Raw genomic sequence first — 14,437 nt, forward strand, 5'->3', positions numbered from 1 at the left:
TCACAGCTTCTTACAGCTTTGTTTGTCAGAAAGACTGTAAATTACAGGTGAACTTTCAGGATACATACTGCACTCAAGGATCTGTCAAAGTGTAGGTAGAAAAGAATGTAATACTCTTTGCAACATCTTTAATGTTGTGTTTTAATATTGTATTGTTTACAATTACTAAGAATAGAAAGAAGTATAGTATAAAATTATCAAGTATAGCTATAAAATAAAGAAAAGAATGAAAAATTATTGAGTAATATTGCTAAGCCATAAAATATGTAGTTAAGCATAAATGGCAATAATGTGGGCACAGTTAAGATGTTGCTACTTTCAACACATTGAATCTGTAAACATGAAAAAAGCAAAATTAACCCCCGTTGGTATTTATAGAAAAGGCATATTGCATTCAAGTTGATTTGGTTTAGGGTGCAGTGATAGTAGGCTATAACAGAATAAAATACTTTTAAAGAAACTTTTTATTTCTTTCATTATTTTTTGAAATCATACAAAGCTGTGTTCTTCTCTAGGGGATTTTATTGACAGAAGCTGAAGAAAGTCTTAGCCATCTTGTACAGAACATACAGGACAAATACGATGGGGAGATATCTTGGTGTTCTGCTGAAGATTTAGAGACACTTATTGAGGCCAAACTTCAGCTTGCTGCTATTTCTCAGCAAAGGCATCAAGCAGCTTTCACGTAAGTAATATTATGTACAACCTTAACGTTGCACAGCCTTGACTACAGAAGATTAAAGAAAATATCCAGCAACATTTTCTTTCAATCCTCTATGTCTACATTAATATTCTAAATCTTAGTAACCAGACATAACAACCCCTCTAGTATATCTACAAATGTAAGTTACACTGACATTTCATTTTTTATTATTGCTTTATTTTAGTTTTTAAAAGCTCATCAGTTATTGGCCTATGATTTCTCTGTGAGCTGTTTTTGTGGTACAGTGTTATACAAAATCAGAGAAAAAGCTGCAGTGTTCACTGTTTTTGTTAAAGTAAAAGTCTGGATATGTTAGGTCATGTGTTTTTGTAATTTTAAAGTGTACAGCAGAGCACTAATGTTATCTCTGAACTACTGAATTCTAGTTTGTTCTAGAACACCCTGTGTTCCTGTCCTAAAAGAACATTTCCTCTTTATGTACTTATTGTTGTCAAATTAAAATGTTAAAATAATACTTTTCAAATTAATTTGATTAAAAAGCATTAAAGCATTGATGTAACCTTTAACATGTAAGAATAGATTTAGCAGTCATTAATTATATTGTTAGTGATAGTGTGTAAAATACTGTTCTATTTACATGATCTGCCAGATGTTTTCTCCAAATTATAATTTCCAAATTCTGTGATTTTTTTTGAGGTTCTGACTTCTTTTTGTATAACTTCATGAAATTACAGTTGTGCTGTTCTTTTAATACATGGGTCATACAGAAATATATTAACTTTTGGTAGAAGTTAAATTCTGAACATTGTTTTGATCTGTTAGCTAGGAGGATTCTTCTGTTTAGCATACCTGTAATTTTAAATTAATTTGTACATGAAGGATAGTAATTTAACAATGCATAATTTTTCATAGAATCATAGAATCGTTAGTTGGAAGGAACCTTTGACCAGGTTGCTCAAAGCCCCATCCAGCCTGGCCTTGAACACTTCCAGGGATGGGGCATCCACAACTTCCCTGGGCAACCTGTTCCAGTGTCTCACCACCCTCATAGTGAATTATCTCTTCCTAATATCTAATCTACATTTCCCCTCTTTCAGTTTAAAACAGTTACCCCTCATCCTATCACTACACTCCCTGATAAAGAGTCCCTCCCCATCTCTCCTGTAGGCCCCCTTTAGGTACTGGAAGGCCGCTGTACGGTCTCCCTGGAGCCTTCTCTTCTCCAGGCTAAACAACCCCAACTCTCTCAGCCTGTCTTGATAGGAGAGGTGCTCCAGCCCTCTGATCATCTTTGTATTTTATTTTTTTTTCATTAGTGTCAAGCTTTTTTTATCTAATATTTTATTAGGTTGAAAAATCTCTGAGGGTACAAATTGTTAACTAGAGGTGCAGCATATAGAGGTGTAGCACTGTCGCTTGCCAAACTGTATTGAGATTAAGTAGAATGTAATCAGTATTTATAACTTTTGTTAGGGCTACTCTGACTAAGCACACCAAAATTATTACAGCAAATGTTACATTATAGTAAACACCAAGCAAAAAGCAAAATTAACATTTGTTTATTGTTGGAATACTGGTGATGATTGCTGTAACAGTCTTGCTGATGAAGTGGTAGATGATTCAGCTGGCCAACAGATAAACCAGTCTCAAGGTTTTTTTTTCCTTTTTACCCAATTAACAAAAAATAAATGTTTTCTTCTATGCCAAAGACAAACTGTCTTCCTTCTCCCAGTTGTCTTAGGTGAATAAACAAACCTCCAAATCAGATAGCCTTTAAATACCACAATGCCTTTTTATCTGCTATGGTACACCAATAAAAAAGATCAATTAACAAGGACAGGAACTTCACAGTTCCGTATAGATTACTGAACTGAAAACAGTAAGAGTATTGCAGCGTGGTGTTTTACCTGGGTTTTGTTTATGTTATTTTAAAAGACAGAAGTTTCCCAAAAGTTCAGATATTAGGACTGTAATAATTTAGCAGTAATGTCATTAGTGAAGATGGGAAGTACAAATTTGTAGGCTATTTGTGGGCATTTCTCATCATGAAATATTAATCTGTTTCAGTGCCTTTTGAATTAGATTAATTTACCAGAAATTTGCCACCTAAGGACCAGTACTCAGATTTATGAAATACCCTGTGCATACGCCCGAGGTAGCTTGATACTGGGCTTGGTAAAACCCATATTAGTAGAGTTCTGACCCAAATTTTCTCACCCTGCTAAACCGGTGGTATGCAAGCCATTTGCAGTGCAGGACCCTTCTTTTTGACATGCAGTTATATTCTAGAGTGCACTTTATCTCTTGGCTTATGACTCATCTCAGATTGAAGAAACTTTTTTAGAGTATCAAGGGTTTCAGTGGATGTCAAGCATTCTATGGATCATCTTTTGGGACTCTCAAATTTTTGATGGGTATTTAATGGGCCTTATATATTGATAGTGGTCAGATAGCAGGAAAAAAACCAACCAACCCCAAACAACAAACAAGGTAAGGGTTTGGGTTTTTTTTTAAGCTATTTTACAATTTTATTGCACTGCCATCCATGGAAACTGCTGATATATCTGCCTCAGATACAAATGAAACATTCCTTCAGACAGCTGAATGCTTCCTGCCTGCCAGCCTAGAAATCAAACTTTGCATGATATTACAGAAATTCATCATTTTTTTTTTCCTTTGGCAAAATGACTTAGTGGTGAAATTGTTATAGTCAGCTGTACTTTCCTATTTTGATCATCTTGTCACTTTCTGATTCAGCTGATAAAAGGATGTGTATTTTGTCAAGGGAAATATATAGACACATCACTCTTGTTGACAGCAGAAGAGGGTCACAAAAATTTCATCAAGGGAAGCTTCTACATTACAGCCTCTGTCTTGCAAAAAATTTATGCCTCAGAATAAGACTATGTGTAGGACTAATTTGATCGATCTCAAGGAGAGTCCTTACATGGTGTCCCCCCTAAGCATGTGAGGGTTCTAATTACCCAAATATCTACTCGTCTGCTTATGTGAATACATTACTGCTTAAAACAATACATATATGAACCTTTGGGCTTGTGGTCTGCATTTTACTCATGAAATGTGTATGTACGCATGTAGGTAAAAACAGCCTCATTTGCAGAATTGCTAAATGTTGACAACAGCAGTTAACTGGAGGCAGTGGTGCCCAGGAAGTGCGGTTAATATTCCTTAAAAACCTGTATATACTCTTGGGTGCTGCACCTTCCAACATTTGAGAAATGCTAGCCATACATCTCAAACAATGTTTTGAAAAATGTCAGGTTTGCTGTAACTTTAACTTTGATGCCTGGTTTCAGGGGAAAACTCTTCTTAATAAAAAGAAAGAAAAGCAGTTGGGATATTTCATTGCATTATCCTTACTGTCTCTTTTGCTTTTATAAGCAAATTCTGTTTTGTAGTTTCCATTGTTAGAGAGAAGGTTATCATCAAATTCAACATTGATTTATTACAGTTTCATTTTGTTGAATAAAACTGAGGTAAAGGCATGATGAAGGAGATTCATAAGGACTGAATTCTGAGAGCCGAAAAGCAAGATATTAACAGTTTTGGTTCTCATTGTTACTTTGGGGTCTATTTGTGCTGAATTGGTGTAATCCATCCAGTTCAGCATCACAAACACAGCAAGCAGGATAGAATCTGAAATGACAGGAAGGCTTTAACTACCCTCTTTTCTCTGGAGGTTATCCATCCTGGGGTTAGATACATGTTGGCAGAATAATGTGAGTAATTTCAGAGTAGTGCTGCTCTTGTTCTAACTTCTTTGTGCATAAATCAAGAACTTTGCCTTTACAACAATTAATCTAGAACTTCTCAAAAGCAGTAAATTCACACAGAGCCTTAATCTCTCTTGCATTAAAAGCTCTTTACAGTGTTCTGGCAGTGTAAAAAGGACTTAAGGTGTTAATAAATTATTTTTTTCTTTTGCTTCATAGCAACCAGTCTCTTATGTAAAGAGAGTTTCTCCATGTAAAAAGACAGCATAGATGGGAATTTTTGTTACACATTTTTAGCGATTAACCTGCTGAAAAATCTTTAAAAGGTGAGCTAGGGATACCCTTGCGTACTTTTGCACCATTAGGAAAGTATGTTTCAGTGGGTAGAGAATAAGTAGAATTGCAAAAAAAACCACCAACCCCATAATTGTTTTAGCTAAGAGGTAGGAAAGTAGAGATTTACAGATGTAGGGGAAAATGTACCATTAGAGATGGAAAACTAATACCATGAGACACTGGGTTTGGCAGTTCTCCGAATATTTTGAGTAGCATCTTCTTTGGGCAACAAATCCCGTCGTGAAAAAGATGCTCTCACTATGTTGGTTTTGCAAGTGTCTTCATATCATGAAAATAATAGTATACACAAAGTCTGCTGTTAGAGATAAACATTTCTATAGATGTCATGAAAACTGAACACTGTATCTGAAAGCTTTAAAAAGACAGCATAAAAAGGCAAAAAATCTAGTATTTAATGTTTTAAGAAACCTGACAATATTTTGGGATCCCAACTCACAATTTTTTTCAATGTGGGGTTGAATGCTGCACCGGTCTCAATGGTGTCTGTATCTTTCTCGATGCTGTTTGGAGTGAACTCCAGAAAAGGATTAATGATTGGGACGGGAGGTGGGGGTGGGGGCAGCAGACTCAGTGTCATGTCATTGCTCACGAGGTTTTGCCAGGGTGGCACCTGCCTCAATTTTTAGTTGATGGTGTTTACTAAGATCCTGTGAGTATTTTGTCATGTGGATTTAACAAAAGGATTAACATGTAGTCTGGAAAGGCTTTAAGGAGGAAGGTGTTGTGGCTGAGCTACGGAACTCTCCTAATTTTTTGTCATTTTCAGTATTTTTGCATCTTCTAATTTCTAAAAGCGCATCCCTGATGGGCATTTCCTGTCTAATGGAAAGTTATGGTAGATTTTTGTTTTGTTTGCTCCAACAGAATATGATATGACTTGGTTTATCTGTTTTTATCAGGTTATGTCTGTTATTGGCAAAACTTTTACTGCTGTTTTCTCACTTTCATACTGCAGTGCCAACAAATTCAGAATATTCTCCAAATGCACTTTTTTTGTTCTACTGAAGCAAAAATTGATAACTCCTGATAGACATCTCTGATGCAGTCAGAAATTAAGTATCTATTATAACAAAAGCATAAAATGGCAAATATAATTACTATTTTTAAATAATATTTTTTCTGTATCATAGTGTTGCTTTGGCTTTCTCTGCAATTCAACTTCTCCAAGATGCAAAAATTTTTCGGATTGAAGTGACACATTTTCAAGAAGAAAAGGATGAAAGGGAGTGTTCGGTATGTGTGGATATTTGTTTTAAACTACTGTTTATCAGTATATGAAGTCTTGCATTAAGGGCTGAGTGATTTTCAGAATACTAGAACATAGCAGTCATTTGTATTACGTGGTTACCATTAACCTGGGGAGAAAATGATGTATTACATGCTTTAGTTACCTGCGTGCCTATAGTATATTCAACATGTCTATAATAATAATTTTAATTTGTATCTGGTTAGGAGTTACAGTTTTTATTTGTATACTCTCAAATGCCAGCATTGAAAATCCCCTTTTGTTTAAAAAAAAATGCAAACAAACAGAAAGTGGAAAAAATAGCTATCATCAGGTGAAAATCTTGTATTATTCAGTTAAGGTATTCTAGGGTTTTTGATTGAAAACCAACATCAGAGTATCCTCTTTCAAAGAGCCAAACAGATGAGTTCACATCATTGCTGTGTTCCAAATTTAACAAGATTTCATCTGACTACTGTTGTCTAACACACAGTGATATTTTGGAAAGCCGATGTGCAAAACCTATTGGTAATTCAACGCACATTCACTCTCGAGTGCACAGTAAGTCAAACTGACTCACATGGACACAGCAATTGAGCAGTGAGGCGAGATTTTATAATGTACATAACGAGACCGGACTTTCTTGCACGCAGTGCAATTATTCTCTGTCTGTGTTGCATGTCAGGGTCTTCTGTCTTACTGCACTTGCTCCTACATTTTCTTAGGACTCCCTGTAACTGAGTTATGGATATTTTTTTTCCTAATTTTCATCAATGCAAGTCATTCATGATGATTTTTAGTAAAACACAGGTGGTGCCACGTCCATTTATTGCTTGCTGGAACAAATCTTTGGACTATGGATTGTAGAATTTTAGTAATAGAAAGACTGTTTATAATATGTGAAAATGGCACAGGGAGTTGAGCTGAGAATTCTCACAAACTCTTCCAGTACTATATTACGTACCAGAACTTGATATTGATCCTGCTCCACAATTAGACTTCTATGTGCCTTAGAGTTTTGTGCAATGTTCCTGTTTGAGAGGAATAAAGTCCAAACTGTTAGAATTATTCTCCATGAGACATAGTATATGGATATATTTATGAACTTTCCCATAAAAACTGGTTTAATTTTCATTTGTTACAATTCTTTTTTTTCTGTATATTAAAAGTTAATAATAAATGGACTTCTGATATTAAAAAAATATGTATCTACCCTTCAAAGAAACTTCTGGTTATAATTATGTTATTATTTGTAATATAGTTGTATTGATTTGATTTATTTTAGACTGATGCTGCCCTGTTGCTTTGTTTATAATAAAGTAGTTGACACAGAATGTAAAATTTTCTTGCTTTTGGAAATTATTAGGACTCTTACGTTAAAGATGTTCAACTGCCTCACGGTACAACAGCACAAGATCATATGAACGTACATCTGTGGCTAAGGTGTCGTACAACGTTAGTGACTGCACTAGTAACACAGATACATGGCGTTTGTGATATTGACGGTATGAGCCTTTTTTGGTTGAGACTTTTGGAGTATAATGGACAAGTGAGCCTATGAAGACACGATTCTTATTAATAAATAAAAAATATTAACATTAATTCTGGGGCTGTATCATCACTGAGCAATTTGTATTAAATTCATCCAATGCAATAAGGATAATATATTTCTGAGTACAATCTTTCCCTAGGGAATGTAAACACAAAGCATTATATTAATGTTCATTTAGTGATCATTATCTTTTGATAAATCGCTTGATTGAAAAAATTTCAAATGTTCTAGTGTAATTAATTTAATAAGTACGCTTGTATTAAAAAAACCCTGTTGCTACATACTTCCAGTTTTAAAAGTCTCAAAAGTTTTTTTTCACTTTTTATATCTCAAATAAATGAAATGTTCCTATATATCTCCTAAAAATGTTCAAGATTCTTTTTCATTAAAGAATTTAAATGAAATACTACAAAATACATTTATTGCAGCTTGATAATGAATAAAATGGGTTTCATTCCTTAGTTCCATGAAGTTAGTATAAACTCTGACGCTCACTTAAGTATCAAAATCACAGTCTAGGTCTGTAGCCAGACTCTTACTTAATGTCTTCTGGATAATTCCTGTGAAGAATGTTACTATTTTGGAATCATAACTAAGATCAGATTTTTGAATATGTAGAATATGTTTTATGGGTGAGAATGACATCTGATCTACAAAATCTAATTATTTCTACTGGTGGCTTTTATATAAAGAATGTATTTGGATGAACTTAAACCAAGTGCAGTTTAAAAACTAAGTGGTTTTTCTTTCTTTTGAAAGTGAATTTAGCACAAAATCAATGAAATGGTAAATGTGGGATTTATAACGTCAGATTTTCTGTAACTTTTTAGTATGAAAGTGACTTCTTAAGAATGGTAGAAGATACCATAAAGTCTTTTCTATTGTATTTTTACTATTCATATATTCTCTTCTTTTAGAAAACGATGTGGCCGAACGCAGAAGTCTCATAAAAGAAGCAATAATAGAGGCAGAAGCCTTTGGAGATACGGAGGCTCAGGCTGAAATGATGGTGCAAGCTACTATTCTTGACCTGCAAGAAAAACGTCCCGTGACAGGCATTAAACTTCTTTTGGAGGTTTGAGCACAAAGGAGAAACTGTTCGCTTTTCTTTAATGCATTTTTCATATAGTCACAACAGCTGATGCCAGCACTAAATAAGCTTGAAATAGTGCCTCTAAAATAGATTTTTTTTCAGTTTGTGTGATTTGTCCTCATAAATAGACAGCAAAAGTAGTAACTACTTTGGTTTATGTTGTCTGTGTCCAAACAGAATATCATCAGTTTACTCCAAGAGGATACATTTATTTCCCCTCCAGCTTCTTTGACTCTTGTGAAAAGTATGCTTCTGCTGGCAGACATACTAACACTCCAAACAGCAGAGGATACAGAACATTGCTCTTCTACAGTGGAACCATTAAACTTACTAATTTTGGCACATGAGCTTACCGTTAAAGCAGTGAGTATATGTTGGTCATTTACACAGCATTTGCAAATCCTTCCAGCAATCTTAATTATCTATTCTGAAAGCTATTTTAACAATTTATTTAAAAGACCCATTCCTATTAACTGATCACTTAAATTTTCCCTAGATTACATAGAGTGAAGAAGTAATTAATTTTACCAAATTTATTTATGCATACTTATCATGCATACTCATTTATGTAGTCTGGTATTTTCATACCTTTTAAAAATATAGTTTGACTTTTAGAGAGATGCGGAACACTCCCTTTTCCCATTTAAAATGAGGGATATATTCATACTCCGTACCTCAGGGACGATGTACATCCCATAAAATTCCCATCTCTTGAGCATCCAAGTTTAAGAATTTAGCTTTGTATCTTAACTTCCATGAATGTATCTTAATTTCCATGAATGAAAAATTTGACTGGTCCACACATGTTATTTTCTTTTTCTTTTCAGGCCTTTGTTGGATGTCAGATTTCTTTGTATAAATGGCAGTTTCTTTCTAGGGCTTGGATTACTTAGGAAATCTGTTTCTTAAAGACTGATTTGAGGGAGTTTGCTTTTAGAAACCAAAGTCTAACATTAATGAATTTGATCAAGAGTTCATTGATCATTTGATCAATTGTTCTTTTACTACCAAACTCCTCTGCAAACTGAAGTAAAGGACTTCAAGAGTATCAAGCCCTTTTCTAGTGCTCTTTTACAAGACACATTTGAGTTCCAGGGCTTTGCGATATCTTACTTACTTTTTCAAATTGCTATTTAATTTGCTGTCTGCAACTTGATTTTACAAAGCTCACTCTTTTCATAGATTTTTGTTTGTGGAGAACCCATTGAACGGCATATAGAAGACAGTACATTGACTTGCCTGGCCCTACCTACAAAAAATATCTACTTGCCACATATCAACTTGCTAGCGCAAGTCAAAATGAGAATCGGTAAGAAAAATGCAAGTCATTATTATTTTTAATTTTTCATTAATTTTCATAATATTTTATGCAACAGCACATAAACTGATGCATCAGAAGTGAATACAGTACATCAATTGTTTTCATTATACAAATAAAATATTTTGAAAACCAACAGTAGATACCTGTTTGACTCCATGCAATGTGTATAAGCAAGGTACAATTCTTACAGGACCTATAATCAACAAAGGCTTAAATATTAACGTTATAGGTTGATGAAACTAATGGGAACTTCATCTTTTTTTAAGTGGAAGTTAACAATACTTTTCTGGCTTCTGTACAAAGCATTCATTTTGTGAAAACTTCCTGTATATGTTCCATCTCTCTGGAAGCAGTTCTATGGGAACTAACTAATGATAATGTATAATTCTGTATCAGATAAAACTGGTAATTCTCTATCCCAATAAGATAAATAGTGTCTGTTATTGTTGTCACCCTTTAATTTAACAACTTGATAACTTTTCTTTATATAGAAACTTGGAAATATGCTGAATAGTAACAGAAGATGACCTTTAAGATCTGTCTGAGATTTGCTACTGTATAGCAAATAAAGAGAAAGGGATAATGTCTCCATGTTCCTTCTATTAAACTTAATTTGGTCTATATCTGACTTACAATGGACTAGAAAATCTAGAAATCACTTGCTGCACTTCGGTTCGCTTTGTGGAGCAGCCTCAGAATGTTCTGGATTCTTTTTCAAGAAGATATGCTACAGGAGCATATTGGTGCACCCCCAACCACTACTTTAGTACTAGAATAGCGGTAGTCCAAAGTAAACACTCTGAAACGCATCTGCTGTGGCTGTCAGATCTTCAACACCAGCTGGTTTGCTCTAGAGATCCACTCTTACTGCGCTTTGCTGCTTGTCAGTGCAGGCATGGCCAGACTCACTCATAGTAACGGCTGTGTTTGACCAGTTCCTGTTTCTGAATCTACATTTTTAGAAAGAGCCTATGAATACATACAAATATTGGGGAGTGCAGTATAAGAGACATGCAGTGCATCAAAGAAGGTTTTAGAACTGGTTAGTACAAAAGGAGTTTGGAAATGCTCAGAGAGGTTTAGGTTTTGCCTACAACTGCCAGGTGAAATAAAGTTCTGAAGTGGCTTACTGCTAGTCTTGCCAGATAGTTTGTGAGCGGGTTGATTTGTGTAGCCTGAGCTTCTTTTGAATGGCCTAGGTAAACCTTAATGGCATCATAAAGTAGTGAAACAACACTGTAGTTGTGTATTTATGTCCATTAATCAGTCAGATTTTTGAGAATTGGATTGTAACAGTAAATACATAACAGCATTTGTTCTACAGAAGTTGCTTCTTTTTGCATAAATTGGTTTTCTATTGAATAATTTACTAAGAACTGTTCTGTTTTTTTCTTTCCTTAGGACAGACATTAGCTGAAAAAGTAGCTTGTACGCCTGAAAGAAGAGATCCACTGCAGTGGCTACGTGCTCTCAAACATCTAGAATCAGCATTGAGGCTTTGCAGAGCATCTGCTACAAAAAAATTAGATATGGAAGCTGAACTTCTTTTTCAGATAGGTAAATAAAACCCTGTTTGTACATCATGATTACCTTCCTAGGCAATGTTATGCATGTGGCCTCTCTTAAAACAGAGGCATTTTACTGTAAAAACAAAACAGATTTGGATATTTCTCAACCTGTTTAGCTGCAGATCTCTCTCCTGTGTTTAGGTTTACACCAGCGTAGTTCAGCACGCATTACACAATGAATAATTTCAAAACTGCAGTGGAACTTCTCCCACCTCTATGTTATCAGGGATCAAAGGGTGTAGCCAATGAGATTAAGGACACTGCAGAAAGCTAATTAGCCTCTTTGCATCAGTCTGAATTAAAGAAGATGAGAGGCTCATAAAGTATTTCTAAATGATTTAACAAAGCTAATGAATTACACAGTGTTTGCATGCATTTGGATTTTAGTGGCATCATATTTTGCACCCGGAGGTGTTGGTTTGTTAGGATCCCAGACAGAAAGGCACTCAGACTCTGTAAAGTATCTCTTAAAATGCCATTTATTGAAGTAAACACTACAAAGAAAAAGAGGATAGTGTAAATAATCTTAAGTCCCTTCAGATGCCGAGAACCCCAAGCTGTGTAGTATGGAATGGGCTCCCAGTCAGGGCGTAGCACAACATGCAGATCCTGTCCGTGGAAAGGTTGCCTCATTTCAGTCTATTGAGTTGTTAGAGGATTTTCTTGAAAGAAAACAACTCTATTCATCATTTCTACTGTCAAACAAAAAGCATATTCACATAAGAACTTCTTGCTGCGCTTTTACAGAAAGGGCAGGTGGTATAATCACTGGTACTGAGGGGATGCTGCCAACAGGCTCTTCTGTTCCAGCCAGCTGGCTATATTTACCCTGTGGCACAGCACAACACAGCATAACAGCAGCACAGAACAGGCCTGTGCCTACGCATTAACTCCTCCATGTCTTCTAGTTAGGATCACTACGCGTTAGGAGTCAATATGACGCCAAAGTTTGATTATTTTAGCTACTCTATGAAGTATTTTTGCTATACACGCATTGTGTGTTACATTTGAAACAAACTGGCAAAGACTTTGCTTATCAGGAAGAGAACAGATAATGCATTATGTTGTTTAACTTTCACAGAGGTAAACAGGTTGGTCTTAATGGAAAAAAAAAATTAAAATCTTGCAAATCTGCTTTCTGTATTTCTTTCTTAGGTAAGGTAGAACGCCAGATAACTGAAGCAGGCAATAGCAAGTCATCTCGAGCTGCTGAAACCCTGTTGAAAGCTATAGAACTCAGCCAGCAACATGATCAAAAATTTGAGTAAGAAACTAGCTATATAACTTTCAAAATTATTTTAATCCCACATTAATACAGTTTTTTGACAGTTTTCTGTGATTTGGTGTGGGACTTCTATTATGACTCATCTTTTATATTTTGGAGAGTTTTCTTCTATCGCAGTATAGAAAAGCTACTGTATACTTATTCCCTTATTTAAAACAAATGCTGAGAACATTTGAAAGCATATTTTAGAGTACACAAAGTTACAGCGTTCTTTTCTATTTTCAAATTTGTACCCTCTCTGTCAACATCAGGAACAGAGCTATCAATTAAACAGGGGTTTTATTCATATTTCAAAAGATGAGCTGTGGCCTGCCCCCTTCCAGATAACAGAAATCCAGCTTGAAAAGGTTAGCAGCCAGAAACAGTCAGAAGAACAGAGGCAGAAGGAGCGTAGGAAATGTGTTTGCAACAGATATCAGGACAGTGACTTTGGCATTAGTTATCAGAATAGAAGATGCCTGAAGAGCTGAGCCAAGCCAGCCAGTAAATTCTGTCAAGCAGCTCTGATACATTGGACTTTAGTTTTTTTTAGTTTCTTGACCACATTAATGAATAATGTGCCATGTCTGGTTACAGAGAGTGTAAAGGCAGCAATTTACCTTGCTTGTTTGGGTATTCTGTTACTTAAGTTAATGAACCAGAACTCTGAACACAGGAGCAGTAGCATAGTAATAAACCTCTACAAGCAGTCAGCATGATGGAAGATAGTACAGAAATGGAGTGTGGTGATGTTATGCAAGTTAAATTTGCTACACTCTTATTTAATTTGCTACCGTCTTTCTAAAAGAATATACAGCAATATCGATGGACCTTGGCTTTCTTATTTTAGAGAACTAAACATCCCAATCATGCTTATACAAGCCCTCTTATATCTATGGGAGTGTTTAATTAAAGTTGTTTCTTGATGTCTCAAATCCTTTTTGTTAGCAAGACTAGAAATGTTAACTAAATTGTCACAAACTAAGCATACAACTTGCCATCTTCCCGCTTAGCTTGCCCTATCTTGAACTGTACATCAGTCTTTGACTTTTGTATTTTGCTTTACACAAATCATACCAAAGATGGAATTTATTGTACTATAGGAACAGCCAACTCTGTGCAATACGAGTCTGTCCAGAATGGTAACTGTGTGAGCAGAAGTTTGCTGCTAAGCTTAGGAAACTAATTCATAGGAGGGATCTGGAGAGAGCTACAGAGCCAGAAGGAATCTGCATAAAAAAACTGTTATAAACCTACAGGGAATAGAAATGTTGGAGAAGTTCTCCAGATATAGTGATTTTCAGCAGTTCGAGGGAAGTAATTCTGTACCTCTACTCCGCTCTGGTAAGACCCCACCTGGAGTACTCTGTACAGGAAAGACATGGAGCTGTTGGAGAGTGTCCAGAGGAGGGCTACAAAAATTATGAGAGGGCTGCAACACCTCTCCTATCAGGAGAGGCAGAGAGAGTTGGGGTTGTTCAGCCTGGAGAAGAGAAGGCTCCGGGTAGACCTAATAGCAGCCTTCCAATACTTAAAGGGGGCTTATAAGAAAGATGGGGACAGGATTTTTAGCAGGACCTGTTGCAATAGGACAAGGGGTAATGGCTTTAAACTAGAAGAGGTTAAATTTAGACTAGATATAAGAAAGAAACTTTTTAT

General features: G+C 35.5%; 1 protein-coding gene across 1 annotated transcript in view; it reads left to right on the plus strand.

Annotated features, from left to right (window-relative positions):
- CFAP54 (cilia and flagella associated protein 54) overlaps window positions 1–14,437 on the plus strand; it is a 110,369-nt gene that overhangs the window by 79,072 nt on the left and 16,860 nt on the right. Inside the window, exons 52-59 of the mRNA XM_074572659.1 lie at window positions 516–685; window positions 5,886–5,988; window positions 7,347–7,485; window positions 8,450–8,607; window positions 8,803–8,988; window positions 9,808–9,934; window positions 11,348–11,503; window positions 12,670–12,778. Of these exons, the coding sequence (XP_074428760.1) occupies window positions 516–685; window positions 5,886–5,988; window positions 7,347–7,485; window positions 8,450–8,607; window positions 8,803–8,988; window positions 9,808–9,934; window positions 11,348–11,503; window positions 12,670–12,778 (1,148 nt within the window). The remainder of the gene's footprint in view (window positions 1–515; window positions 686–5,885; window positions 5,989–7,346; window positions 7,486–8,449; window positions 8,608–8,802; window positions 8,989–9,807; window positions 9,935–11,347; window positions 11,504–12,669; window positions 12,779–14,437) is intronic.

The sequence above is a fragment of the Larus michahellis genome, chromosome 1 (genome assembly GCF_964199755.1).
Source record: "Larus michahellis chromosome 1, bLarMic1.1, whole genome shotgun sequence".
Lineage (NCBI taxonomy): Eukaryota > Metazoa > Chordata > Aves > Charadriiformes > Laridae > Larus > Larus michahellis.